Source organism: Ips typographus, linkage group LG15 (genome assembly GCF_016097725.1).
Source record: "Ips typographus isolate SLU linkage group LG15, UJ_Ityp_2.0, whole genome shotgun sequence".
NCBI lineage: Eukaryota > Metazoa > Arthropoda > Insecta > Coleoptera > Curculionidae > Ips > Ips typographus.
The window spans coordinates 3,705,012-3,732,811 of record NC_138436.1 but is presented as its reverse complement, the minus strand read 5'-3'; the positions used below and the strand labels follow the sequence as shown (position 1 = coordinate 3,732,811).

The following is a 27,800-nucleotide window of genomic DNA, read 5'->3' as shown; positions in this document are numbered from 1 at the left end:
CTCGTTTAAAAAGTCGCGTTTTAATCGGATTCAGTGTTTCAATCCTGTTAATATTTAGGATCGTATAGTCAACCCAAATCGTTAATCTGCGTTGTTTATATCGACGATTTTATGGCGGTTTACTTGATCGGATTGAATAAGCGGATTCAATTTGCTCGATATAAACGTAGTCAGTGACCCAAATGTTCCGGAACATATATATGTAAGCAGGAAAAACTATCATTCCTTGAATGTACAACTGGTAAGTTATAGACATGTTCGAGATACTTAAACCATTTATAAATATATACATTGTCTTTTTAGATTTGTGATAATAATTTGAAAATATTAAGGTGCGTACAGACTTAGCGAGACGCGCTCGTGACGAGCTTCGTACGATACTTTTGACTAAAGAGCGCCTCGCGAGACTCTCGCGCGCTTTTTACAATTCCAAAACTTCGACGACACAAGGAATTTATTTTCCATTTAGAAGTTGATTTATCCACATATATGTCTTATCCAGAGGAGCAAGTTGCGATTTCGGTTCTGTTGTGCGGTAGTGCAATGTTGGTAGATATGCAGAATGAAAAAAAGAAACGAAGATGGTGGCGAACCAAGTTTTACGAAAAGCAGGTTGGTCATGGATTAATGAACGATTTAAAGTTTCAACATATTAGCGGACATTATAAAAACTTTACGCGAATGACTCCAACTGACTTCGAAAACCTTCTTCTAAAGATTGGACCGAAAATTTCGAAGCAGGAAACGTGGTTAAGACAACCAATTTCGGCTCAAGATCGGTAAATATATAGTGGTGTCAAAAACAAAAGGAATACAAGTTGTAATATCAATAAAACAATTTTAGATTGGCTGTAACTTTGCGATTTTTGGCAACAGGAGATTCTTTCAGTACTTTACAGTACCTTTTCAGAATATCCAAGCAAGCAATCTCTACCATTATTCCCGAAGTCTGCAGGGCACTTATAGAAGAACTGAAGGAATACATTAAGGTAAGAAATAAAGAATAAATAGAATTATTGTAAAGTATATTGAAGAAGATATGTATCATTGTACCGATATGAGTAAAAGTAACTAAAAGTGCATGCACAGTGTGACATTTTTATGGGAAACTAGGGAATTCTTGGGAAAACTCAAATGGCGAGGAAGGTGGACGAGATGGAACAGAATTGTGAGGAGAATATCTGTCAGAACTTTGTGATCCGGTTTGGGATGATTGAGAGTTTGGAGAGGGTGATGGAATGCAAACCGTTCGCGTTAATTCATGTTGTTGTGCCTGATATGTATTTGGGGAATTATGAACAAAGTTAGAACAGGAAGAAATTGAACTGACAGAAGAAGGAGAAGTCAAATGATTAATAGGAGCTTGTGGAGGATATGTATTGATAGGAATTTCTTGAGGAGAGAACGAATGAATATTTGAATGAGGTAAACTTGTGGAAAGGTTAGGAAACGACGTTGACGTAGAAGATGATGCCTGACTGAAAGTGTTAGAATAGTTTTGCAAATCTGCCCTTTTAAATACATCAATAATCTCATATTCTAGCATTTTCCGAACGTTACTCGGGTATTGTATCATTTTTGAAGCAATAAAATTGGTAAATGCTGCTACTTCTGTTGATGCTGGGTTTTCAGTTTGTCGAGCTCTCAATACGTCAGTAGCGGTTTTCATCATTGTCAATGTCTCCGAAATGACTGCATTTTGGCATCTGGGTCTTTTTGATTTAGAACTGGATGGGCGGGGGGGTTGAACCGAAGTATTACGGATAACGGATTGTACTTCATTTGATTCCACGATGTTTTGTGAGCCAGCAATATTTTCCATCGAATGGACAGGTTCATCATTAGGAGGCGTACTTTCTTCCTGTGTACAGAAATAATTTCTTTGAACTGGAAAATGTTGATAAATTGCCTGCCAATACTACTCCTACTATGGCGAAAACAAAAGTAAAAGTAGATGATGTAATAATGTAAGAGAAAAGGAAATGTTTTGAATGTGACAAATAAAGAAACAACTTTGTTACGTCATCCCATTTTACTTTAATTTTGCCATATTCTCGTACGAGGTTCCGTATAAACTAGTTTGTTACATGTAATAAAATGTTTGCTAAGATATTGCGTCGATACTTCGCAAAAGTTATATATCTATATATATATATATTATATTATATTATTATTATTAATATTATTATTGCAGATACCCTCCTCACCGACTGCCTGGTTGGAAATAGCTGACACATTTGAAACACTATGGAATTTCCCACATTGTGTGGGAGCTATTGACGGAAAACATATTCTTATGCAGAACCCAATAAATTCAGGCAGTGATTTTTTTAACTACAAATCACAATTTAGTATTGTTTTGTTAGCTGTTGTTGATGGAAATTATAATTTTCTTTTTGCTGACGTCGGATGCCAAGGTAGAATTTCTGATGGTGGAGTTTTTAAGGCTACTAAATTCTACGAAATGATGTCCACTAACATGCTCAATTTACCTCCTTCTAAAGAACTTCCTGGTCGTACAAAAAAAATTCCGTATTTTTTCGCAGCAGACAGTGCCTTTGCTTTACACGAAAATATAATGAAACCATACGGAGGAGATCATTTAAAAGAAAGTTCTAAAAGAATTTTTAATTACAGGCTCAGTCGGGCACGTAGAGTTGTTGAAAATGCATTTGGAATCGTAAGTTCTGTTTTTCGAGAAATGCGAAAGCCTATGCTTTTAGAGCCCAATAAAGCAGAGTTAGTGGTATCTTCCACTATCTATTTACATAATTATCTAAGGAAACATTCTCCTAATGTTTACTCTCCGCCTATGGCTTTAGATCATGAAAATAATGGAACTGTAGTGCCTGGTGCCTGGAGAAATGAGAAAAATTGTACGTCTATGATTTCATTAAAAAACATACCCAAAAGATCTTCTGCTTGTCTAATGAAACTTAGAGACGAAATTGCAGATTACTGTATTAACGAAGGCGCAGTAGACTGGCAAACAATACACGCATAGTTGATATGAACAGGTTTTTGTTAATGTAATGTTTTAATTATGTAGTAGTTTGTACATTTTACTTGCATATACAGAACGTTCGTAGTTTTATATCAGATTTTTTATCATTATATACAAAAAAACAAACAAATATTACCTATATTAATTATCAATTTAACAAATAACGCAGTAACAGGTACAGAAAAAAAACTAAGGTCTGATATAAAAAATGAACATCCGGTATAAGTACTTGGTTGTTAGTATATATTTTATGTTTTCATATGTATATACTTTTCATGTGCAATAAACAGATAAAAAAAAAAACATACCGTATTTATTCTATCCCTGGGTTGATCCCGATGCTCAATAAACGCAAATGCGTCATAAGCAAACCAGCGGCTTACGTATATGTCGCCTGCGCCTGAAATTAATAATGTAAAGTATATTAATAATGAATAATTAAATGATTAAACGAACTTACCTAAGTGAAGTTTAATCCTAATTATATGAGGCCTCGTCGAAGTAAATAAGGTAGTTGTAGTACCCCCGTTTGGGGTCAGTCTCACACGTTTCAAAGGTAAAACCCAAAATAAAAAACTTCCCAGTACCGGCCCTGTAACCTTCCCCTATCGCCACTACGCATCCTCTCGAATCATTCTTGTTTAAAGTATTGTTGCAACACCTATGGGTTTGGGAAAAAAATAAAAAATCTGGGGAGGGAGCTTATTTACTTCGACGAGGCCTCATATAATTAGGATTAAACTTCACTTAGGTAAGTTCGTTTAATCATTCAATTATATTTCAGCCTCGTCTTCGTAAATAAGGTAGTTGTAGTAGTTTAAAGCCAGTTGCAACAATTTCCAAGTAAAAACCAAAAAAGGAAAGGAAAAAGAAACTGCATTTTCCATAGCTTTTTAATGAACACGAGTTAAGCATTACTAACAGAAAATTTGAAGCTGAAGCCAGCTAAAAAAGGGGGACGTCAGCTTATTACGTACGCCTATAAAAAACATTTATTACATTTCTAGGAGTAAAAACTAAGTTTAAATTAGCCACCGCTGAGAACTGCATTAGCAAAGGAAGAATCAGATGGCACCAAAGGTCTCTGATAGAAATTAGCAAACGTTTTAGATTTATCAGACCAGCCTGCTGCTATTCGAATATTTTCATAACTGACTCCTTTCCTAGCCGCAGCTGATGTGGACGCATGTCGAGTGCTGTGGGCGCTAAAGACGGAAATATCCACACCACACTGACTTAGGAAGGTTTTCAGCCATCTGCTGATAGTCTGTGTAGAGGCCGCTCGATGCGGTTTTTTTGCGGTTATGAAGAGCGCAGCCACATTACCTCGCAAGGGCTTGGTCTCTTTGATGTAAGCAAGCACAGATCTTGCGGGGCAAATAATTGAATCCGTGAAAAAAGGCAAGACCAAAGTGGGAGACGTGGTCCTAGGCTTAGACGTTTTTAATCTCTTTCGGATATAGATTTCAATTCTGTCGGACAAAGTGTTGATGTTTTGTAACTATAGAAGCCAGGGTTTGAACTCGATGACCTGTAGCTAGCGCTAGCAGCATAGCGGTTTTAAACGTTAGGAGTTCTAACGGGAGATCTGTGGTAGATATCTGTTTGATGTGGTTTAAAACTGTGGTGGGGTCCCAAGTAGTCTTATACTTGGGGAGAGGAGGCCGTAGACAGCTTAACCCTTTAAAGAAGCGTTTGATTCGAAAATCTTCACTCAGGGAAGGACCTAGTATCTGTGCAAGTGCGGCTCTGTATGAATTTAACGAACTGAAGGAAGCCCCCCGGTTAAAGTGTCGAGTCAGAAACTTCAACACGGACGGTACTGATGGGCTGAAAACATGCTCCTTTTCTTGTTTACAGAAAACCCACCATAACTTTAGCCCTACGTTATATTGATTGATGGTCTTTTCCGTAATCGATGCTAAGCATATTTTTAAGGACTCCTTTGGCACATCCCCTTTTTTCAATGCTTCCAAGATACAGTTCCGGCCACCAGGGTAATCTTCTTCCACAGTGGGTGGGGGGTCCTGTTGAATGATAACAGAGTTTTAGAAGGTTGTAAAGTAATCGGAATATCTTCGAGTAAAGATAAGAATACAGGGTACCATGGTTGAGATGGCCAGAGAGGCACCACAAGCATTCCTCTAGCCTTATCCGCAATAATTTTATTCAAAACTCTAAAAATCATAGAGAATGGCGGAAAAGCGTAAAAACGCAATTTGTGCCAATTTAAGGTAAAAGCATCTACAGCCACGCTTTCGGGGTCTCTTCGCCATGATACAAACCGATTGCATTTTGCGTTGTTTCTACTGGCAAACAAATCGATTTCTGGAATACCAAGACGTTTCGTAATTTGATCGAAAGCTGGTTTACTCAGAGACCACTCGGTTTCCTTAGCTAAACTGCGTGATTCTCGATCTGCCTCTCTGTTCTCCAGAGATTTTATGTAAGAGGCGTACAAAAACAAGTTACGCTGCTCGCACCATTGCCATATATCCCGTGCAAGAGCGTTCAACTTGGGAAACTGCACGCTTCCCATCTTGTTAATATATGCCATGGCAGTAGTATTGTCTACTCTGCATAGAATATTACAGTTCGACAGCTTTGCTGCAAAACATTTCAGCCCAAAAAATACTGCTTGAAGTTCGCGATAATTTATGTGGTGTTGTTGTTCCTCCACTGTCCAGGAGCCACCTGTATTCCCATTTGCACAACTGATCCCCCAACCAGTGTTTGAGGCATCAGAAAATATTTCTAATGCATAATTTTCAGACCGAATATAATTTTTGGCGGTAGGAAGTCTCTGAATCCACCAGCTAAAATCACTAGAGAGATGCTCTGGTAAAGACATTTTTGCATTGAAGTTCTGATTAGAATGCCGTAGAGCTAAAAACTTTTGACGTTCCAACAGTTTGGTGTAAAGCCATCCATATCTAACACCAGGACAAACAGAAGTCAGTTTTCCCAATAACATGGCAAACTGACGAATTGAACAATGCTTTAGCTGCGAAAATGCTTTTACCAATTGTAAAATGTTTTGAGCTTTTGCTGGGGCCGGACTAATAGACATGTCACGTGAGTCGAAGAGAAAACCGAGGTATTCTATAGTCTGGGATGGGACCAATTTGCACTTGTTATAATTTGGTAAAAACCCCAAAGATAAAAACAAATCAAGAGAGGCACGGACATTTGTCAAACAGTCATTAGACGTAGGTCCTAGCAGTAAGATATCGTCAAGATAAGCTACTGAGCGAAAACCTTGGCTCCGGAGAGAATTAAGCACGGGTTTCATCAGTTTTGTAAATACTAGAGGAGCAATATTCAGTCCAAAAGGTAAGCAATTGTATTCATACAGGGTGCCATTAAATTCAAATCTGAGATATTTTCTAAAATCCGAGTGGATGGAAATTAAGAAATATGCATCCTGTAAGTCGATAGAGCACATAAAACAGTTTTCTGTCATAAGCCTTGTCACCGTACGGTGATCTTCCATTTTAAAATGCGAAGTTGAAATGTGCTTGTTCAAAGCTTTTAGATTGAGAATGAGACGATGTGATCCATCACTCTTCGGTCTGATAAAAATTGATGATATATATTGGCCAGAACAAGCATATACAACGGCGATGACATGGTCTGCTAAAAGTTTATCAATGCATGGCTTAACAAGGCGTTTCTCCTTAGGAGACCATACCTGGGTTTTAAAAAATGTCTGATTCGGTATTGATGTAAACGGGATTTTTAAACCAAGAATCCAACCTTGGATTTTTGTATCCGGACAAAACTTTGTCCATTTGTAGTAAAACCGTCTTAACCTGCCAGCGCTACCCACCTGTAGATTTGCTGCTAACGGCGAAACGTTTTCTTCCGTTGGCCTTGGGACTGGTTGTGGTTGGTGTAAAATTGGCGGTTGTTGGGAATCTGCTTGAATTGCCTGATGGATGACTGATGAAACTTGCTCCCCTCGCGCCGAGTCCCCTGATGTTGCCGAGGTGGAGCCTTGTAGTTTAAAGCACCAGCCGTGCCCTTGTATGGTGTCTTTGAGATCTTTGGTTTTAAGGTTTTCCCCGAGTCTTCCAAACTTTTTGTGTTTTTTAGCCTTTCTTCTAGATTTTCTCCAAACAAAAAGGGGTCAAGAGGGATATTATTGTTGATCTCCTGAAACTCTTTGCTTAGGTTAACAGCTATGAGGCCCCTGCGCGCTAATGTTTGTTGATAAAATGAATCCATCAACAACCGGCTTGCGTCATTCAGCAAACTTATGTGTTGCCTGTTGCCTCCTCCCTCCTCCGCCAGAATCAAAGTGAGTAATCGTCCCAAAGCCGATAGTGTAGCCGCCATTTGACTTTGACTAGACGCCATACGCTGATCACGTTGCGCATTAGATGTTGAAATGGCTTTCAGCACTACTGGGTTTAAAATGGGAGCCCCCATGTGTTGCAGATTTTCCGGAGGAGGGTATTTCTGGATAAGTAATTTCTTTTCGTCCTCTGATAAGCCAGAAGCTAGTAGAGCTTTCCAACGCGGGACCAAGTCCGGGTGCACATTGGGACCCCAAGATATTTTACTGTCCGCTTTTTCTCCCAGAATAGCAACAACATCATCGCTGAGGCTGCCCGGTGCCTCTTGTGGCGGGGAATCATCTAATGACAATATAGAAAAAGAAAAATAATACACCGTAAGTCGAGAGCTACAGTGGGAGAATAGACTTAATGCTTTGTATGTTTAACTAAACATAGTGTACTCATTGACACTGGTGCGGTGTGCTCATCGACACCACGAAAGGAGACGAGTAAAGAAAAAATGTATTTATTACTGTCCCTTTATTTGCGACTCTCATTTGAGTCTAGCGTGCTCATTGACGCTTAATTCAAGCCGGAAATTGAGGAAAAAAACATGGAAAAAACCCCATATGGTAAAAACAAAAAATACACTCATTGGTATTTTAATTCATGAGGAACGGCAAATAGGCACTCATTGGCTCATTTCCGTCCAGGAACATGCCCGGGAAAAGTAAAATCGTAACAAATTAAACGGATAAAAAATAAACCTACCCTTTTGTTCAGGTTCAGGTGGTAAATCTTGGGCGACAACGCAATCACTGGCCTCAGTAACATCGGGCGAACCCATCATGCTGGGCCCGGGGGAGGCACCCTCGACTGATGACGACAACGAAGCACCATCGGAGTCGGCGTCGACGGAACCTGACGAACGGCGCTGCGAACCACCTGGTCGACGCCGACGGGGTGAATAAGCCGGGCGAGCCCGGTTTGGAATATGGCCGCCATTTTCGATATTTTTCAGTCGTTTGTCCATATCTTCCATAAGCTTCAATAGCTTGTTAGTTGCCCTATCTTCTGACAGAGATCGACTGCGACTCCTATGCCGACTTTTTCTATGCCTCTTTGGCATTTTCACAGGTTTTCCACAAAATACAGTACGACACCAAATAAAACAGACGCGTTTAGACTGACACACAAACGAAGAATGATTCGAGAGGATGCGTAGTGGCGATAGGGGAAGGTTACAGGGCCGGTACTGGGAAGTTTTTTATTTTGGGTTTTACCTTTGAAACGTGTGAGACTGACCCCAAACGGGGGTACTACAACTACCTTATTTACGAAGACGAGACTGAAATATAATAATATTCTTGTTTAAACAGTGCTCAGATTAATAAGTGTTTGTTAAGAAATAATATCACTTACCTGATCCCGTTGTAATACGGTCCTTGACTTTTTTCCTCTCTTTGCGATAGGTTGCCAATAGCGAATTACACTTCTTTTTCACTTCTTCCCAAGTTTTATTTAAATTTAAAGCTTGGGTTATTTCAACCCAAGCGTCAATTTTTTTATTTTTTCTAAAATAGTTCGGATCGGTTGGGTTCCAGAGAATTGGTTTCGATTCATACAGCTCAATCATACGGAGCTGTAACTCATCATTCCAGTCATCCATCTTTTAATAAAATCCTTAACTTTCACACAACTTCAAATTCACACAACGCTACCGCCGTTAAAACTAACCAAAAATGCAAACTTACCGATTCCGTCCAGACTAAGCTCCTCCTTTCCTTTGATGTCTCGCGGAAAAACCGACACGAGACGGTTAGTATTACTAGCAGTAAGTGCTAGTAATAAAAAAAGGTAATAATAATAATTCAAAAGCATATTATGACAATACATTTTATTTTTGACACCCTGTGTATTTTAATAAAGATAACTATTAGGACACATATTGATTAAGAAAAATCTAAATTTTCTGTTACCAGTTTCATTTTATCACCATAATTTTCTAACAACCTGTGTACATGAAATATATTTACAATGGTTACTGACTCCCCTTTTAAATCCACAAAATAATGGTGAACAAAGATTTAATGAAAGACTATGTTCAATAAGATCAATTATTAAACGATGCAATGATGTGTTAAAAAACAGATTTAGATGTTTGTTAAAGTATCGAAGTTTACATTACCACCCAACAACTGCTGCAAAAATTGTGAATGCCTGTTGTGTCCTGCATAATTTGTGTCTGGAAAAAAATATTCCAGACGTACAGGAACCTCATGTTGAAGACTCTGATTATGGCATGTATAACACTCCAAATGTTCTTGAAAACATGCTAAACATAATGAATCCTGATTTGACAGCTGCAAGGACCTTACAGCAAAACATTATTGCCAACCATTTTAATCAGTAGCTTGCTAATTGTTTTTTTTTACACCATTGTATGTATATAAAATAAAAAGAATACTACAAAATTTATTATGAAATATTTTATTTCAATAATAGATATAATATATTAACACACTGCCTACTTAGTCAAACTTAGAAACTCTCTCTAGGTATGTATAAACGAATTATAAATTCTAACAAAACAAATTAACTAAAAAACAAAGGTTAAAAAATATGTATTTTCTTATAGAGATCACCATAAGTTTTCACAGCAAACTGTCTTAGCACAGCAATCAATCTAAAATATATCTATTTTGCTGCAGCAATTTTATTTAGTGCATTAGAAATGTTACTCAATATTTCAATTTTTTTTTCATAATATTGAGCCTTTTTTTGCAGGGCTTCAAGTTTTGATTTGTAATAACTTCCTTTAGTTTCATAATGTTTTTGGATCAATTCTAATTTGCTCTTCCTGTAACTGCTTGTACAAGAAATGCTATTCTGGCTTAAATCCAAGAACTTTTTATTATTTTTTATTGAATCAGTTAATTTTGCTGACTTTGTGTACTTGGTTCTCGTGTGACCTTTGCCATTCTTGTTGGAAGTACTAGGTGTTGCTGCAGATGTACTTCCTTGATCATGCAAACAAGATCAGACTGTCTATTATCCTTTGGCTTTGACGTAACTTTGTTATTATTTGTTATCACATCTTGACCCTCATTACCTTCTTGTATTGTGATAATTTCTAGAATTTACTAAAATTGCGAAAATATCATAGTTGATTATTTCAATTGGACACTGTAGCGTTGTTACACTTGTGATAAATTATTTAAAATACTTGAAAATTGTAATCAAACAACACACTTACATTGCTCAGAGTCTGTTCTGTGAGAATAGGGGTTTCAATAATACTGTCATCAAAAATAATTTTGGGTTCTGGCACATCTTGATCTCCTTGTATAGCGACTGGAGTTATTATTTCAAATATTTTCTCATAGGTACTTTTATCTGTATCCTCCATGAGAGGTGGGGGTAGTGGAGGACCTCCCCCTGTTCCTTGGCTATATTTCTTTTCTTTGCTTATTTTAGTTTTAACATTCTTTTTTATGTCAGTCCATGTCTATTAAAAAATAGGTTAAAAATTAAAACTGACCATCAAATGCTAAAGTGTGGTTTTGAGTTTTCAAGTTATGTAGCCAGGTCCAGTTGTTCAAATACAGCTTAGGCCGGGATTACCCAACTTCATAATCATATATTTAATTTTTGTATTTTACCTGTTTTCTATGGGTTGTTATGGACAAAAATTAAGTTTATAATTATGACTATGACTATGAAGTTAGGTAAACTGGGCCTAAAACTTTAAGTTACACTGAACTCTTTGCTACACCTCATAAGAAGAGCATTCTTGTCACCATTGGATTTTGTTTTATATGAACATAACATGACAGCAATGCTTATCTTATGTGGCCGGTTTAAGCTTTGCTCCAACAATTGGGCTTTAATATAGCAAAAAGCAACTAGAGATTTATTGAGCAAAAATACCTACCTTTCTCCATTGCCACCAGTCTTTAATAGCCCCCCCTGGAATTGCATTTAAAATGCAAGTTACTTCTTGCCATAATACAATGCTGATTGCATTTGTGTATGTGGCTGTTAGCTTTCCCTTGTACATAATCAAAACTTCTTTTTGCTTAACTGTCTCAATTTAGCATCCATTTCTGAATCCGGAATGTTTGGTAGGTACTTACTAATTTACAGCATCACCAAACAAACTTACTAATTCACAGTTTTCTCTCACAGTTTTGAGCATTCAAAATTCAAACCGTGATTCAAACTTTCAAACTTCAAACACAAAAGAAAACGAAAGCAAAACCAAAACTAGGGTTATATGTCATATGTTTGTCATGGTTTCTGTCTTCTGTCGGAATTTGGTGCCATTCTATTGGTTGAACGAGTCGGCAACATTGCTTCTTGATTTTGTTCCCTCCCTGATACTCCCCATCTTCGGCAATGATTCAAGAATATGTTGATTATATGTAGGGGAGACGAAGTGAGGAAATGCTCCCTGGGAAGTCCCAGGGACCACTCCCTTCTCTTGCTTTCAAGAATAGGCGTCCTGGGAGCCATAGTCCGACGACTCGGACTCCTGGGAGGGTGCATCCTTCTTTTTAAAGGAACCCTGTATATTACTGTAGAACCAACAAAGTGTTTACAAATTTTTCGAATTCCTTTGCAGTATTTTGCGAGTAAAGTGACAAAAAATTGTTTTTTGCCGATTGTCAGTAAACCTGTCGTTTTAGTGCCTAACGACAGGCTGTAAACAACCACTTTTACTGCCTAGGCAGGGACAATATAAATATCATCACATCGTTTACACAACATAAAATTTAACATTTATTAAGAAAAAACACCAAACACTATAACATTTTTGGAGTCAAACATTCAAAAGTATATATAATTATTTATAAACATTAACAGTAAAATGAGAACATCCTTCTATTATTATTGATTTGTCGTTCACTTCGTTAGAACTATTTTTCAAATACACCGATGAACTAGAAGTTTCATCTTTTCTCTTCCCACTGTCACTGCAGGTGGGAATATTCGCTAGAATTTTTTCCCTAATCACACTTTTGCTTTCGACTGAATTCTCTATGTAGCCTTCAGCAACACTTGTGGACTTCCATCCTCCATGTCTTCTTAGCATTGTGATGTCAGCTCCAGAATTAACAAGCCAAGTAGCAGACGTCCTTCTAAAGCAATGTCCAGTGTACTTCTGAGCATTTGGTAGTTTTAAATAAGTTGCTATCTCTTGTGGCATAGCACCAAATTTATGAATTCCAATAACTTGTTTTAATGCTTTACTTCTCCAATATCTGAAGAAAAATCTTCGGCTTTCAAATCCAGAAGGACGATAAGAAGCATATTTTCTATACACATCTCTCTATACATGTCCAGGTGTTCTGATACCACAAAAGATCTCGGTCTCTTCGTTTTGGTATCAGGAAGGGAAACTAATAGCTTATTGCCCATATCTTCAGTATCATCTAATTGCATTCGCACAAGTTCGTCACTTCTACATGCTCCGGCAATCACAAGAACCGCCGCAACCTAGACAAAAATACTTGGTTATTCACTTAAAATTCGATCCAAAGTTATGAAACTTACTTTGGTTGATAAATAGTTGGCACTTGGAGCTTCCGATAAAAATTTAATAACTTCTTCCTTCTCAAACACCTTAGATTTTTTGGGTTGGTATCCATCTTTCTGCCTTTTTAAAAAAGCCCTTAGTTTCAAATACTTTGCCAAATCTACATTATGATGAGTGCTTAAGGTGGATTTGAGCATAGAATATACACTCCACAATGTAGAAGACTTTAGTTTTTGAGACAGCTCAGCAAAATATGCGCTTAACACGTTTTTTGAAAACGAACCGATGATCTTGTTCTTCCGGTAATCCATAAATCGGCAGTATGTCTCTTCATATATTTTTTTCGATTTTTCCGGTAGGAGATTAATTTCTACATTGCTGGCTGCTTCTCGCACCTCCGGAGGCGTTAGTGGTACATCGTCGTCACTCTCCATAGTCTCCATCATGAAGAATGGTGTAATTTCTGAACTGAAGTTACCCCCGCCTGTCTGAGATGGTCTGGATGACCTATACAGTATTTGCGAAATGTGAATGAAACAACGTACTGGTTACAATGTGAAATTTAATAATAAACCTTGAAACACTACGACACATTTACTCTTAACGCACCGCAAACGATACACTCGCGTGCGCATACTGATCAAGACTCCTTTTTACATTTCTTGCGCCGGTTAGCAACCGTAGTTCCAGACACCGCCGCCCGCTCCCCGCAGTCCCCTTGAAAAATACGCTATGTATTTTTACGGCTTTTTATGCGGAGTTGCCAATATGTGCATGCTGATTATTAACGTTCAACATGCCCCCCACCTTGAAAGGCTACTTTCAAAAGAGTAATATTGTGTCAAAGGAAAAGTTTAACATGTAATGCTTAACATAAACTTATTCTAAGTAACGCTATTTACATAGGCAACAGCCACTGGCAAACATTAACCCTTTGCTACATACTAGTACCTATAGGCAATGGAGCCAGCTTTACGACTGCTCGTTTAATTGTGCCATACGCGGTTTTGACCGTTGCAACGCGCACAACACCATCTGTGCCCGGGTGCACTTCACAAACACGTCCGAGTTTCCAACGAAACGGTGGTAAGTCATTATCATGAACCAAGACCAGTTCTCCGACAGCTAGATTTCTGCAATTTATCTTCCATTTCTGGCGTTGCTGAAGTTGACGAATATACTCAACTGACCATCTGTGCCAGAACTGCTGCTTGATTTTCTCAAGTTTCTCGTACAAGGCTAGTCGGTTTACTGGTGTATGTTCTAAGTCAGGATATGGTAAAGACGACGAATCCCGACCGATCAAAAAATAAGACGGAGTCAAAGCGCACAAATCGTTAGGATCACTCGATAATCGCGTTAAAGGTCGACTATTCAAAATACATTCTATTTGACTAAGTATTGTACAAAAATGTTCAAAGGTTGGCTTGAAAGGAAGATTTGACAAAACCTTCATTAAATGCCTTTTGGCACACTTTATGCCGGCCTCCCAAATGCCTCCGTGATGTGGAGAATACGCAGCTATAAATTTCCAATTGATATCTAAATCTGTACCAAGTTGTTTGATGATACAATTTTGATTAGATTTTAGGAATTGTCCAAGTTCATTCAATTGGTTGTTTGCACCTAAAAAGTTGCTTCCATTATCGGTGTATACATTCAGTGGCTTGCCTCTACGAGAGATAAACCTCTGAAAGGCTTGTAAAAATGATGATGTACTTAGTTCTGTTGTTAGCTCTAAATGAACAGCTTTAACAGTTAGACATATAAAGAGACATAAGTAACACTTTAGTTTTTCCTGCTCGACCAGCATGATCTTTGTAGAAAAAAGGTCCAGCATAATCAATTCCTACATGAGTAAAAACTGACATCTGTGGCGATACTCTAGCTGCTGGTAAGTTCCCCATAATGGGCTTAACAAATTTGGGATTAAATTTGAAACACACTATACATGTCCTGACGACCTTTTTTGCCAAATTTCTTCCAGAAATTATCCAGTATTTTTCCCTAACTCTTGACAAAAGTAGCTCAGGCGCACAATGAAATGATGAAATATGCTTTTCTCTCATGATTAACAATGATAAATGATGCTTTCCTGATAAAAGAATTGGATGTTTAATATCAAATGAGTATGGTGCATGTTTCAATCTACCCCCCACCCTGACAACATTATCTTTCAAGAAAGGTGATAGAGACAATAAATTGCTTGTTTGAGAAACATTGCCTGTCTTTTCTAGATCATTAAGATCTTGACCAAAAGACTCTTTTTGAGCAAGTTTGATCAAAATATCTTCAGCTGACCGATGCTCTTCAACGGACAACTGGTTCGTCTTCCTTTTGTCATGTTGACACTTACAGTTATGGATAAAACGCAGAACTAATGCCATAACCGTCCTAATTCGAGTAAAAGAAGAAAATCGGTTAAATGGAAACAATTGAGTTGTAACTTGGACAAAGACTTCAACGTTCTTTTTAGTTTCTGGTAGTTGTAGTAAGTCTATTGGCTCAGAAATTGTTATGTCAACTGGCCACTCAGATCGAGACTGGTACAACCAAGTTGGTCCGGTCAACCATTCTCGTTGTCTTTCAACGAGCTGTTTAGGAGAAGTACCTCTTGAGACAAGGTCAGCGGGATTTAGCTCCGTAGGTACATAATTCCACATTTCAGGAGGAGTCAGTCCTTGAATTTCTGTGACTCTATTCCCCACAAAAACTTGAAATTGATGTGGTGATGATCGTATCCAAGCTAGTGCCACAGTTGAATCACACCACATGAACGAATCGTCAATTTTAAAAGTCAATGATTGTGTCACCTTTGAGAAAAGTTTAGACAAGAGCAATGCGCCGCAAAGTTCCAATCGAGGAATGCTTATCGACTTTAATGGGGCGACTCTTGTTTTTGACACTAGAAGATTGACAAAAACATTTTGATTTTTATCAATTGTCCTTAGGAAAATGCATGCGCCGTAGGCATATTGAGATGCATCGGAAAACCCATGGATTTCAGCGCGAACACAGTCCTTACATGTAGCTTGTCTAGGAATATTCAATTTGTTTAACTCTGGAAGTTCCAGTCGAAAAGATTTCCACTTACGAGCTAACTCAGTGGGCACTTCACCATCCCAAGGTATATTTAATGACCAAAGTTTTTGTAAGAACATTTTTTCTCTTATAACGACTGGACTTAAAAGACCAAGCGGATCGAAAATCTTTGCCACTTCGGACAAATTAACGCGCTTAGTTACTTTGGCATGTGGAATGATAGGATGTATGAAAAATGAAATGTAGTCTGAACTAGAGGACCAAGACATACCCAATGTTTTGGTTGAATCAGAAGATCCAAAGTAAAACTCGTCTGAAACTGCTTTTGAGTTATTTAATGAACTTAAAATGGTTGAGCAGTTAGATCGCCACTTCCTTAATTGAAATCCAGCGGATTCCAGAATTGAGCTGACTTGATTTGCTAGATCAATGGCTTCACTAACTGAATCAGAACCGGAAAGAAAGTCATCAACGTAAAAGTCCCTTTTTAAAGATTTGGCTGCAAGAGGATGTGATTGCAGATGATCTAGACTCAACTGAAGCAAACATCGCGTGGCCAAAAAGGGTGCACTTGCTGTGCCATAGACGACTGTATTCAAGGAGTATGAAAGAAGTTCTTGATCTGAATTTGATCTCCACAAAATCAACTGAAGAGGTTTAAACTCATCGGATACTAGTATCTGACGATACATTTTACAAATGTCTGCATTAATCACAAAGGAATGCTGTCTGAATCTTAGTAATATAGATACTAAGTCTTCTTGAACTGTTGGTCCAACCATCTGGATTGAGTTATAAGAGAGACCACTTGAGGATGCAAATGAGCTGTTAAAAACAACCCTGAGTTTTGTAGTGGAACTATCTTCTCTGAAAACTCCATGATGGGGTGAATAAAAGGTTGTTTGACCATCAGAAGGTTGAAAAGGTGACATGTGCTGTAACTGCTCATATTCTGTCATGAATTGACAATACAAATTCTTTAATTCGGGCTTATAATTTAAACGTTTTTCTAATGAAAAGAATTGCTTTGCGGCTCCATCTCTGGAATGACCTAACTTAGAAATAGATTCTTTAAGTGGAATGGAAACCACAAACCTACCATCTTCACTTCTACGAACAGTATCAATAAAGTGTTGTTCTGCCATCTGTTCTTCCTGAGACCATGGACATTTAGTTGCAACTTCTTCCAATTCCCAAAATGTTTGAAGTTGAGTTTGTATTTCATACTGACTAACAAGATGACAAGTTGAAACTTGTTGGGAGTTGCGATCAGACATCTGACTTGTAAATGACCCTGTCACAATCCAACCAAACTTAGTGTTCTGTAACACTGGCAAACCAGGTCCAAGTTTCGGAATCCTTTGCACATGATTCTCCAGAAAACTTCGGCACCAATCAGCATGTCAATGTCTTGCGACAAGTAGAATTTAGGATCAGACAATGAAACATTGGAAGGGATATTAATCGAATCATGGCTCAAAGAAAAAAGTGGTAGTTTATTTGTTATCTTTGGTAAAATGAAACATTGAATGGAAACATTAAAATTTGTCTGAAAGGAACAAACTTGAAGTGTGCAACCTTGTGAAACCTTGACATTTGCTTCGTCTATGCCAGTGACTGAAGTATTGGTTTCAAACTTGGATAAAGACAACTTGCTCGCAAATTTACTGGACACAAAATTAGACATTGAAGCATTGTCAAGCAACGCACGACATAAATGAGATTGTCCTTCAGAATCCACAACGTTTACCAAAACGGTTGCTAGCAAAACTTGACTTGCACTAGATATTTTACACACTGTTGTTTCCTCGGGTTGATCAGTTACTGAACTGTTAACTTGTTCAACCAATGTTAAACCAACTGGATTTACTTGAGGTTCTATTGGGTGTAATAAGGAGTTATGGTTTTCAGAACATCGTCTGCAGGGTCCAGATTTACATTGCGAAATAGTATGACCTTTTTGAAGACAATTTTCACAAAGATTTAATGATTTTACCCTTTCCCATTTTTCTGGCAAAGTCAATGAAAGAAATTCAGGACACTTGCAAATGGAATGATTTTGGGAACAATGATAACAAGCAAATTTTCTTTGAAAATGTTTGTTATCTCTTTTTTCATGTGAATTAGATAAAAGACATTTTTGAGGATGACTGTCACGTTTTTGAAAGTTGTTAAAATTAGATTTGTCATTTGCTTTGTGAGACGGTTTTTGAAATTCGTGTAAATTAACTTTCTCTAAAAGATTTGCCCTTGATACTAAGAAAGATTTTAATTCATCAACAGTTGGCAAATCGCTTGCACTTTCATGTTGTTCCCAGCTAAAAAGAGTTGTCTTGTCCAGTTTGCTAGTCACTAAATATATAATCATTGGGTCCCAATGCAACGTACTTACACCCATTGATTCTAACGCTCGTAATATCTTTGACAAAGTATCTACCAAACTGCGCAAGTTAGCAGGAGCACAAACTTTAAGATCTGAAATGTTAAATAAACTTCTAATATAATTGTGTATCATTAGACGTTTATTGTCAAAACGCTCGCACAAGATCTTCCACGAAATTTCATAATTGCTTTCTGTTACTTCAAGTGACTGAATACATTGTAAAGCAGAATCTTTTAATGACGTTCTCAAATAGTGTAACTTTTGAACAGCATCCAAATTATCAACATTATGAATCAATGATAAAAAGAGTTCTTTGAATTCTAGCCACTGATTAAAATCACCTGAAAACTTTGGCAACTCGATAAGTGGCAATTTGACATTTAATGGCTTAGTACATGAACTTGAACTAGTAGAATTTACCACATCACTAGGATTCTGAGTTGACGGCACAGAGTGACTTGATATATCAAATATAAACTGTTTTGCATCCGAGATGACCTCATAGTACTTGCTTTCAAAGGTGTCACCTGGATCTTCTTGAAATCGATCAAAGTCAATTCCTTCCAAGTCAAATTGTACGTTATTAAAATCACGCAATAAATGGCTTTCAATGTCCTTGAGACGAGTATCTAGCTCTATTAATCTAGACGGGTTTGGAGAATTTTTTAAAGCATTTAAAAAAGAACTAAACCGCACCAATTTCGTTTGTAACATATCTTTTTTACGCTCCAAGTCCCTAATAGCAACTTGACTGTCCATTTTGGACTGCTCTTGACTAGCATCCTGTCTGCTTTTCCTAGAAGTCATATTTAATATCTAACAGTACACTTTGACCAACTTAGACTAGGAAAACCGACAAACAAAACCTTAACCTTATACGCAAAGCTAATATCTAACATTAACTTTAAATGCAAAAAAGACTTCTGAATTCTGAAGTATCACTACAAACATTTAAGTATTACGTAATGTTAGCCAATGAAAGACAAACTGTAGATGCAACGCTAGATAAAACTATAGAAAATATGTACATATACTATACATTAACTACGTTAACCAGTTCGTAAATGTAATGAATAAATCCGTTTTTTACGCACAAATTGAAGTGATTTATCCGAACGCGACACGAAAAACTACGCAATTCCGCGAAACGCGACCCTGACTAGAACAATACTTTTTCGGAAAATCAGCAACTCTGGTACTTACATGAACTTGAGACTCTGGAACTGAGCTCCTTGCTTCAACTGCACTTGTATTCAATTTTAATTGACAGTGACTAATGCTCCAAACTGCACTTCTTGTTTGGCTGTCACTTAACTTGAACCTTGATCAGTATTTAAAGTCTGAATTTGAGTAAAATGTGTCGTTACCGCCCTGGCTGGCAGTTTTATTAACGTCGTATTTACTTCGGTTTATTAGGACAAATAATGGTATCCGGCTCGAAGGACCAAATAATGGTGTAATTTCTGAACTGAAGTTACCCCCGCCTGTCTGAGATGGTCTGGATGACCTATACAGTATTTGCGAAATGTGAATGAAACAACGTACTGGTTACAATGTGAAATTTAATAATAAACCTTGAAACACTACGACACATTTACTCTTAACGCACCGCAAACGATACACTCGCGTGCGCATACTGATCAAGACTCCTTTTTACATTTCTTGCGCCGGTTAGCAACCGTAGTTCCAGACACCGCCGCCCGCTCCCCGCAGTCCCCTTGAAAAATACGCTATGTATTTTTACGGCTTTTTATGCGGAGTTGCCAATATGTGCATGCTGATTATTAACGTTCAACAAAGAAACTTATAAATTTGACGAAACTTTTAGATGTCAATTTTGGCTTATTTAAGATGTCTATTTAAGATCGTAATCATAGCAACCAAACAGGTATAATTATTGTTGTAGGTACATCATAGGTGGACAGTTTTCATTATTAGAAATAGGAGAGGTGTCTTACTACTTAAATATAAAAAGTTATTCTGATTGACAATAATCGGCGAAAAAATTATGTGTTTGACTCGGCGAAAATGCACATTTACTGCCTCATCTTTCTTCATGGCATCGTCTTCGACTCGGCAATGACTAGCGCTGCGGCAGTAAATGTGCTACTTTTTCGCCTTGTAAAACAAATAACTATTTGCTTTCCGATCACTATATAGGCACGTCTTAACTTAACTGTATTGTGGAATAGTAAACGGTTTGCTATTTGACGTTATAATTTACATCGGCTTGATACAAATAACATGTATTAAAAGTTGGTTTAAATTTTATATCTGAGGTTAAACCATGAATATGGTTGATTGAAAAAAAAATATATATTGTATTCTCAAATCAATTTAGAATAGTATGATTATGCCAAAATGGGTGAATGGTAAACTTAATATTTATAATTTTGATAGGTGTAAATCAAAGTAACTGTGATTACTACTTACATAATCACAGTTACTTTGATTTACACCTATCAAACATATCCGTAACATATATTTGAGTGTATAATCTAGTCAAATATAAATCTAATAATATTTAATAAATAACATAACATTTATACCTGATAATACAGGGTGGGGCAGAATGGAAGGGCGTTTAAGAAATGAAAATATCTCCGCTGTTTTTTACCTTAAAAGAAATTCAATCATTCAAAATAAAAGCTTAAATGTTGCCATTTAACAATGAAAAAATGTCAGGCAGATGACGTCCGTTCTCTGTAATACATTGTTGTAGTTGTTCCTCAAAGTTCCGCAGAACCCTCTCACACAAATCGATATCTATTGGCCTAACTTGTGCTCTGATGGCTTCTTTTAACTCACGCAGATTTTTAGGTGTATCAACGTAGACCTTCGCCTTCAGGTAACCCCACAAAAATAAATCAGCAGCTGTAAGGTCAGGGGAACGAGGGGGTCACGGCACATCACCGAAACGAGAGATTTAGTGTCCAGGTAAAATTCGACGCACAGTTTCCATTGTCGCTCGGGCTGTATGCGCTGTGGCACCGTCCTATAGGAACCAAACATGTCTGGTGTTAATTCTTCTTTGTCGCAATTCAGGAATCAAGCCGTTACAGTGGCAGTTGCCCCTCTAGCATCTTCAAAGAAAAAAGGTCCAATAACTCCAATACGGCTCATAAAAAATGGCAAGCTTTCGTGAATCGAACGACGACAACCGCAATGCTCTACCTCCTCCCGTTCGCACATACTACCAGTTCTAAAAACGCCCGTCCATTCTGCCCCACCCTGTACATCAAATATCTGGATTTATTGTGCGCAAACTAAAAACCTGTACAGTGCGTTTTTTTAACGCGCAACATAAGATTTCACGTGTTAAATTTTTAAGCCCATGTTAGACCATGTTATTTTGGAACTACAAGTATAAAACTTGACGGGTGGCTGTTTCGTACCCTGAAGCTTAAGTAAGTTTACCAATTTGGCCTAAAAAGTGTTAAAAAGCTTGCAAAAAATCATCTTTTTTCGAAAAGGTTTTATCGTTTCATACTCCCTGTATGCATAGTTGTTCTTTGTTGTTTTTGATACTGGCACGGCAGGTAGCAGGTAAAATTTGGCGTAGAAAGTAAAACAGGGTGATTATTAACTTTATATCAAGAAAGTTAAGAACAAAAGAAGTATTTTTATAAGTGAATTGTTCAAAGCGACCTCCGTTTGAAGCCAAGCAGTATTCCAAACAATCATAAAATGCCCTTTTGACGTTCAAAAGATGTCGGGTCGTGATGCAGTCAAAATATGTCACTTTACCTGCTACCTGCCCTGCCAGTATAAAAACAACAAGGAACAACAATGCATACAGGGAGTATGGAACGATAAAATCTTTTCGAAAAAAAATGAATTTTTTCCAGTTTTTAATCACTTTTTAGACCAAATTGGTAGACTTACTTAAGCTTCAGGGTACTAAAGACACACCAGTCAAGTTATAGACTTGCAGTTCCAAAATAAAATGGTCTAACATGGGCTTAAAAATTTAACTTTGTTAAATCCCATGAATATTTTATATTTATCTAAGTCATTCTTAATTTCAGCTTCAAGTAAAACAAAATTATTATTTTTTCCATATCTTTCCCTTTTTCTGTTTTTGTGATACCGCTACAATTTAGAATGGCAACATTTTCAAAATCAGTAATATTTGCTGACATTGAAGCGGTCGCTTATAAGCAGCTTGAAATTGTTTTGCTGTCGGATTATTGTTGAACCCACCTTTGCTTCTAATTGTTCCAAAAAATGATATTGTGAAAGTTTCACAAGTCTCTGAAATGATCTTGTGAAAGTCTATAAATGGCTATACAGGGTGTCCGGAAAATACGTGTACAACGTTTGACGACAGACTCCTGACGTCAAAATATGTCGATCTAAGCCGACTTAGTTATATCCAAAATTGTCTCGTTTAGCCGGTAGAGGGCGTCAAAAATTTGTAAAAATATTGGTTTTTTACTAAATTACGTGAAAACCTGCTAATGGATTGTAATGAATTTTAGTATGTAGACTAATACTATAAAATGACGTTTTCTAGTAGTATAGTCACCGGCTGTAAATAAGTGGAAGTGTTATAAAAGTGATATAATACGTCAACATTTCTCCTCATTTTTTATATGAACGGCGTTATGACAACCCAGATATTTTTGTCGAGTGACCGGAAGTATTTTGAAGCTATTTTACCTCCTTAATATTTCCCGGTGGATGAGCTGTTTCGCCAGAAAAAAAAAAATTACAATTACCTGCATACATCAAAGTAGGTATAATAAAGTTGAAATTATTTATTGTAAGAAACTAAGTAAACCAAAAACATTACTTAAGCAAATGTGTAAAATGACCGCCATCTTGCTGAATACACTTATCAATACTCTTTAAGAAATGAAATTGTACCCTATCTAATGTCTCGGGGTTATTAAAATGGTTGCCTGCATTTAAAATCCGCTGCAATAAATCATCACGTGTGTTTACAGGAGTATTGTAAACTTCTGTTTTAATAGCTCCCCACAAAAAGAAGTCACACATATTTAACTCAGGAGAACGTGGTGGCCATTTTACTGGTGCATCATTGCCCCTTCCAATCCATCGGTTGGGATATTGATGATGTAAGTATTGCCGAACGGCAACGGAAAAATGTTCACATTTGCCTCCGAAGTAAAATTGGCAAATTTTCCAGAAGAATTGGTAATGTGTCTTGCAAAAAATTTAAATAAATATTTCCATCTAACCTGTCTGGAATAACAATGGGACCAATAAGGTAGCGATCAATAATACCTGCCCAAATATTTAATTTAAATTGATGCTGATGATGTGCAACTTTAATGGCATGTGGATTTTCATCGGAATAAATATGTTCGTTGTGCAGATTGGTTACTCCAGATCTTGTAAAGCACGCCTCGTCAGTAAACATAATTGTTCTACAAAAATTTGGATCACGGATTCTTTTGTTTCTAATAATTTGACAAAATGTAAGCCGCATGGGCGGATCAGTCGGTAAAAGTTCCTGGACTTTTTGCACGTGATAAGGATGTAATAACTGTTCTTTTAAAACCTCATTGATAATCGTTTTAGGAACATGTAACTCACGTTCTAAGCGACGGGAACTGGTACTTGGTTCTTCTTCGACTCTTTCCAGAATGTTCTCTTCTGTTTCCACAGTTCGAGTTGTTCGCATACGACCCCTGCCTTCAAAGTTTTTCTCAAACCTGCCCGTTTCTCGAAGATGACGCTCGATATTGGCAAATGTTTAGTGGTTTGGTATTCGACGGTTAGGAAACCTCTCCATGTAAACCCTAACACTCTGACGCCCATTTCCTTGACAAAACCCGTATACCAGGAGCATGTCAACCTTCTCAGAGTTTGTATCCATGTCCATTTTTAATGGTAAAATGAACTTGTAATTCAAGAATGTTGATCGTATACTTGAGTAAATTTCATAGACTGGTGACAATTTGTCAATAATTGTCAAATTATTAAATGCCATAGCAACTAGGTCACTATATTTTTACAAATTTTTGACGCCCTCTACCGGCTAAACGAGACAATTTTGCATATAACTAAGTCGGCTTAGATCGACATATTTTGACGTCAGGAGTCTGTCGTCAAACGTTGTACACGTATTTTCCGGACACCCTGTATATTTCATGTTTTAATTTTTTTAATATTGTCGTTATACACGGATATGATTCCATGAAGGAGTGATTCCATCTCAACTAAAAACCCTACAAAACCAGTTTTTCGTTTTGAATGGATAACGGGTCGTCTTTGTAATTTTAGTCCCAAAATATATTTTTTCATCTCACCAAAAAAAATAAAAAAATCTGGTGCTGTTTCAGGCGATAAATTTATATTTAGCCCACTTACCCCTGGAATTAAATATATCAAAAAGATTATTATATTTTAATATAAATTCAGAGGTTACCCTTGATTCTAAAATGGTTGGATGTTGGATGTCCTCTCGTAAAAATGTAATTGCATCTGCTACACTTCTACTGATAGTTTGAACAGCTAGTCTGACTTTCATGACCTCCCTGCACCATTGAAAATACCTACTTCTCAGCTTGGTAGCAGCATGAAGTCCTTCAACATTTTGAAGTTTCGCCGTTTGTAATAAAATCCCATTTTATAGGCTCCTTTGAAGTTTGATTTTCTAATACTTTCATGGCACCAAAACAATTTCTAACTAGCTTTGTCATGTGACAAATGTCATAGAAAATATAAACATTTTCTTTTGTTACAGGATTTTCAAAAAAAGTTAGTTGAGCCAAGTTGCTGAACTGCACTTATGTTTGCAACTGCACCATCAAATATCAACGATTTTACAGTGACATTTGATTGATGCAAAAATTGCAAGCACTTTTTTATTAACTCTGCTTTGTCGCTTGCTGTGAGTCCGCTTGTTAGAAATTATCCTACAGGGACTTTCCAACACTGGTTTAAGCATACCAACATAAAAACAATTGCCTCCTTTGCCTGGGGTAACTCTTCAGAGTCAATATGACCACCAACATCAATGAATTCCGTGAAGCGCAAACCATCCCATTCAATCCTCTACGTATTGCCATTTCGTCCATGACCAAATTACGTAACAAGGTTTCCCCAGTTTTCGACGACTTGCTTTGCAAAGTAACTAATGCCTCTTGGGTGAAACCAGAACTATCATCAACTGATGTATACCACTTGGAAATTGTTCTTAAATGAAGGAGTTATTAAAATTGCGCCTCACCAGCTCATATGCTCTAGGGGAAAAAATTCCAAGCTTAAATCAAAAGCTCTAAGTTTAGGTTCATATTTTTGAGTAGACTTTTTAACATTCTCTCAAAAATATGTGCAGCAGGTCCATCAAGTGAAGCGTAAAAAAAAACAATAATATTTTATAATTTAACTAGTGTTGGTTGATTATAGGAAAATACCTTAATAATTGAAGCAGCATTTTCTGATATAGACAAATTTTTTCGGAAATAATCCAAAAGACCTTTTAAACTTTTGACCCGTTTTTTTAGATACCTTACATGGTTTTGTAAAGTTCTTATTTTTAAGTTTTTTTGCTTAATCGTAGATTGAAATTGTTGGAGGTTTTGTCTTCTCTTCCTGGGAGTGGCAAAGTCATCACTAGACAAGTCTCCAGGGTAGATTTTCCTATAAAAAAAATTTATAAATTATATATAAAATAATAATTTATTACAATGTAAATTTTAAAACATGTATTAATATAGGTATATTAATATACAGAACAAATGTGTTTAAAAAATACACACAAAAGTGTTTTATAGAAGACGTTCATTAATAGATAAGCTAGGTTAATTGGGGTACATGCTGTTATTACTTAATATGGTTTTGCTTATATCAAAATGAACAGAATTTTGACCTTCAATTTTGAAGACATTTTTAGAATGAAAAAATCCTCCACTGGTTTAATTATTAAGCCTATTACGTTTTTTGTTTTATTTAAGCTAATGGCAGAAAATATACGCTCGACAGTAGCGCTGCTATGTGGCAAGGATAAAATATTTTTGACAAATAAAGACAGATTTGGAAAACTTGTCATCGTTGAAAGTTAAAGTGCTATTTTTAGCAATCTAAACTCCCTATCTAAGCTATAGAACACAGTTAGTAGTTTTAAGTCACTGAAAAATTTTGAAGGTTACAACCGCGATACTGAAATACAAAAGTTATTATTAATCCGGGCATATAAGCCGTGGTCCAATGGAATTTCTTCCTGACGTTTCGTCCACTTCTGCGGCGGACATTATCAAAGACGATGACAACGGTCGAAGTGCTCTTCCGTACCTCTCGACGATGACTGGCTCGACTGCTGAAGCGTCGGTCGTATTTATACCCGTAGGGGGTTGCACATGCGCACAACGGTCTTGCATCGGCACGCACGGTGTGGCGCAAGACATCTACACCAGTTGGAGGCTGCACATGCGCATAACGGCTACGCATCGGCGAGCAAGAAGTCTGGCGCAAGGTTCGTTTCCACTCCGGATCTAACAAGGTGATCTCTTCCTTTCTATCTATGATGTTCTCGTGCTTAAAGATCTCAATGGCTTCTCTAGTTAATCTAGGATAATTTCATCTTGACACTAATGTGTAACGCGACTCATCGACTGTAACTTCAGGTAAACTTCTTAGAGAAATGGTAAAAAAAACTGTAGATGCAGACTCGGATTTTAACAGCGATGACGAACCCATTGTACCAAATAAGAAAACGTGCTTAACTAGAAACACTGATGGTTCTGAAAATGTATCTAAAACATTTGAAAGGTATAGTAACTAGTTAGTGTTAACTTTGTTAAAGATTTACAATAAGCAGCATTTGAATTATAGTTTAAGTAATGAGTCTTCAGAAGAGAACTTTAGCGATGATGAAGATGACAACTTGAAAGATGTTTCCAAAAACCATGCAGCCAATGAAGTGATTCTCAATCAATCAATTAATAATGTCACGAATGGAAAATCCATTAATTCAAAAGATGGACTTATTGACTTAAAAAACATAAGAATATTTGAGGATTGCGAAATATTAAGCGCACGAGGCAAGGTCGCACCATGATGCACCGAGTGCATCATATCAGTGATGAGTCGCCACCACCTGCTTTGCAGGAATATGAAAAATAGGCGACGAACAATAACAAACTACGTCAGCCAATCGGGTATAAAACACGCCGATTTCAGCAGTATAGGGGGAGTGTGAACCAATCGACAGTAGTGCGACCAGCTGAACCAGGAAGTCGAGATGTCGACTCTCCTCGGAAAAGAAGATCAAGTTAAGTAGTCCATTCTCCAGAATTGTTCCAACACGAAAGTGACCAAGCCAGCCGACAGAAAATGCTAAGTCCTTAGCTTATGAATCTATGTAAGTACTGTAATGTATTGATCGTACTGACTGGTACCCAAGGAATGTATTATGATGATGAATCACGAAATAAACAGAGATAACACACTGCTTGGTTGGGATTATTATTGAATGTGGTTTCGGGAAGTAAAGCAGACCAAGCAGAGTGAAGTGGTGTTATATTATAACAAAGTGTTTTATTTTCCTAATTAATAGAAGTGAAGAAAGAGAACATTACA

General features: G+C 37.1%; 3 protein-coding genes and 1 long non-coding RNA gene across 4 annotated transcripts in view; 1 reads left to right on the top strand and 3 right to left on the bottom strand.

Annotated features, from left to right (window-relative positions):
- Positions 1 to 6,362: 6,362 nt before the first annotated feature.
- On the bottom strand, positions 6,363 to 8,317 carry LOC145738424 (uncharacterized). Its single transcript, XM_081993240.1, has 2 exons — positions 8,056 to 8,317; positions 6,363 to 7,644 (listed from the first exon to the last, which is right to left on the bottom strand). The coding sequence occupies exons 1-2, from the start codon at positions 8,315 to 8,317 to the stop codon at positions 6,848 to 6,850; spliced, it is 1,059 nt and encodes a 352-aa protein (XP_081849366.1). The 3' UTR covers positions 6,363 to 6,847.
- Positions 8,318 to 9,894: 1,577 nt separating this feature from the next.
- On the bottom strand, positions 9,895 to 12,015 carry LOC145738149 (uncharacterized). The gene is made up of 3 exons (XM_081993013.1): positions 11,219 to 12,015; positions 10,541 to 10,792; positions 9,895 to 10,427 (listed from the first exon to the last, which is right to left on the bottom strand). The coding sequence occupies exons 1-3, from the start codon at positions 11,342 to 11,344 to the stop codon at positions 10,425 to 10,427; spliced, it is 381 nt and encodes a 126-aa protein (XP_081849139.1). The 5' UTR covers positions 11,345 to 12,015; the 3' UTR covers positions 9,895 to 10,424.
- A 27-nt stretch (positions 12,016 to 12,042) lies between these two features.
- LOC145738423 (uncharacterized) lies at positions 12,043 to 19,055 on the bottom strand. Its single transcript, XM_081993239.1, has 4 exons — positions 18,757 to 19,055; positions 14,014 to 14,193; positions 12,841 to 13,330; positions 12,043 to 12,783 (listed from the first exon to the last, which is right to left on the bottom strand). Exons 1-4 carry the CDS (start codon positions 19,053 to 19,055, stop codon positions 12,526 to 12,528), a joined length of 1,227 nt encoding a protein of 408 aa, XP_081849365.1. The 3' UTR covers positions 12,043 to 12,525.
- Positions 19,056 to 26,883: 7,828 nt separating this feature from the next.
- The window catches only part of LOC145738483 (uncharacterized), a 144,082-nt gene continuing 143,165 nt past the window's right edge, over positions 26,884 to 27,800 (top strand). Inside the window, exons 1-2 of the long non-coding RNA XR_014180770.1 lie at positions 26,884 to 26,990; positions 27,054 to 27,582. This is a non-coding gene — a long non-coding RNA (uncharacterized LOC145738483). The remainder of the gene's footprint in view (positions 26,991 to 27,053; positions 27,583 to 27,800) is intronic.

Coding starts and splice junctions, on each gene's coding strand:
- LOC145738424 (XM_081993240.1), bottom strand. CDS start 8,317: ATGGACAAACGACTGAAAAATATCGAAAATGGCGGCCATATTCCAAAC. Junction 7,645..8,055: donor ACCTGAACCTGAACAAAAGG/GTAGGTTTATTT, acceptor TATTGTCATTAG/ATGATTCCCCGCCACAAGAG.
- LOC145738423 (XM_081993239.1), bottom strand. CDS start 19,055: ATGACTTCTAGGAAAAGCAGACAGGATGCTAGTCAAGAGCAGTCCAAA. Junction 13,331..14,013: donor CAGCAGTTCTGGCACAGATG/GTCAGTTGAGTA, acceptor AATACTGTATAG/GTCATCCAGACCATCTCAGA. Junction 12,784..12,840: donor CCAACTATTTATCAACCAAA/GTAAGTTTCATA, acceptor ATTTTTGTCTAG/GTTGCGGCGGTTCTTGTGAT.
- LOC145738149 (XM_081993013.1), bottom strand. CDS start 11,344: ATGTACAAGGGAAAGCTAACAGCCACATACACAAATGCAATCAGCATT. Junction 10,793..11,218: donor ACTGGTGGCAATGGAGAAAG/GTAGGTATTTTT, acceptor ATTTTTTAATAG/ACATGGACTGACATAAAAAA.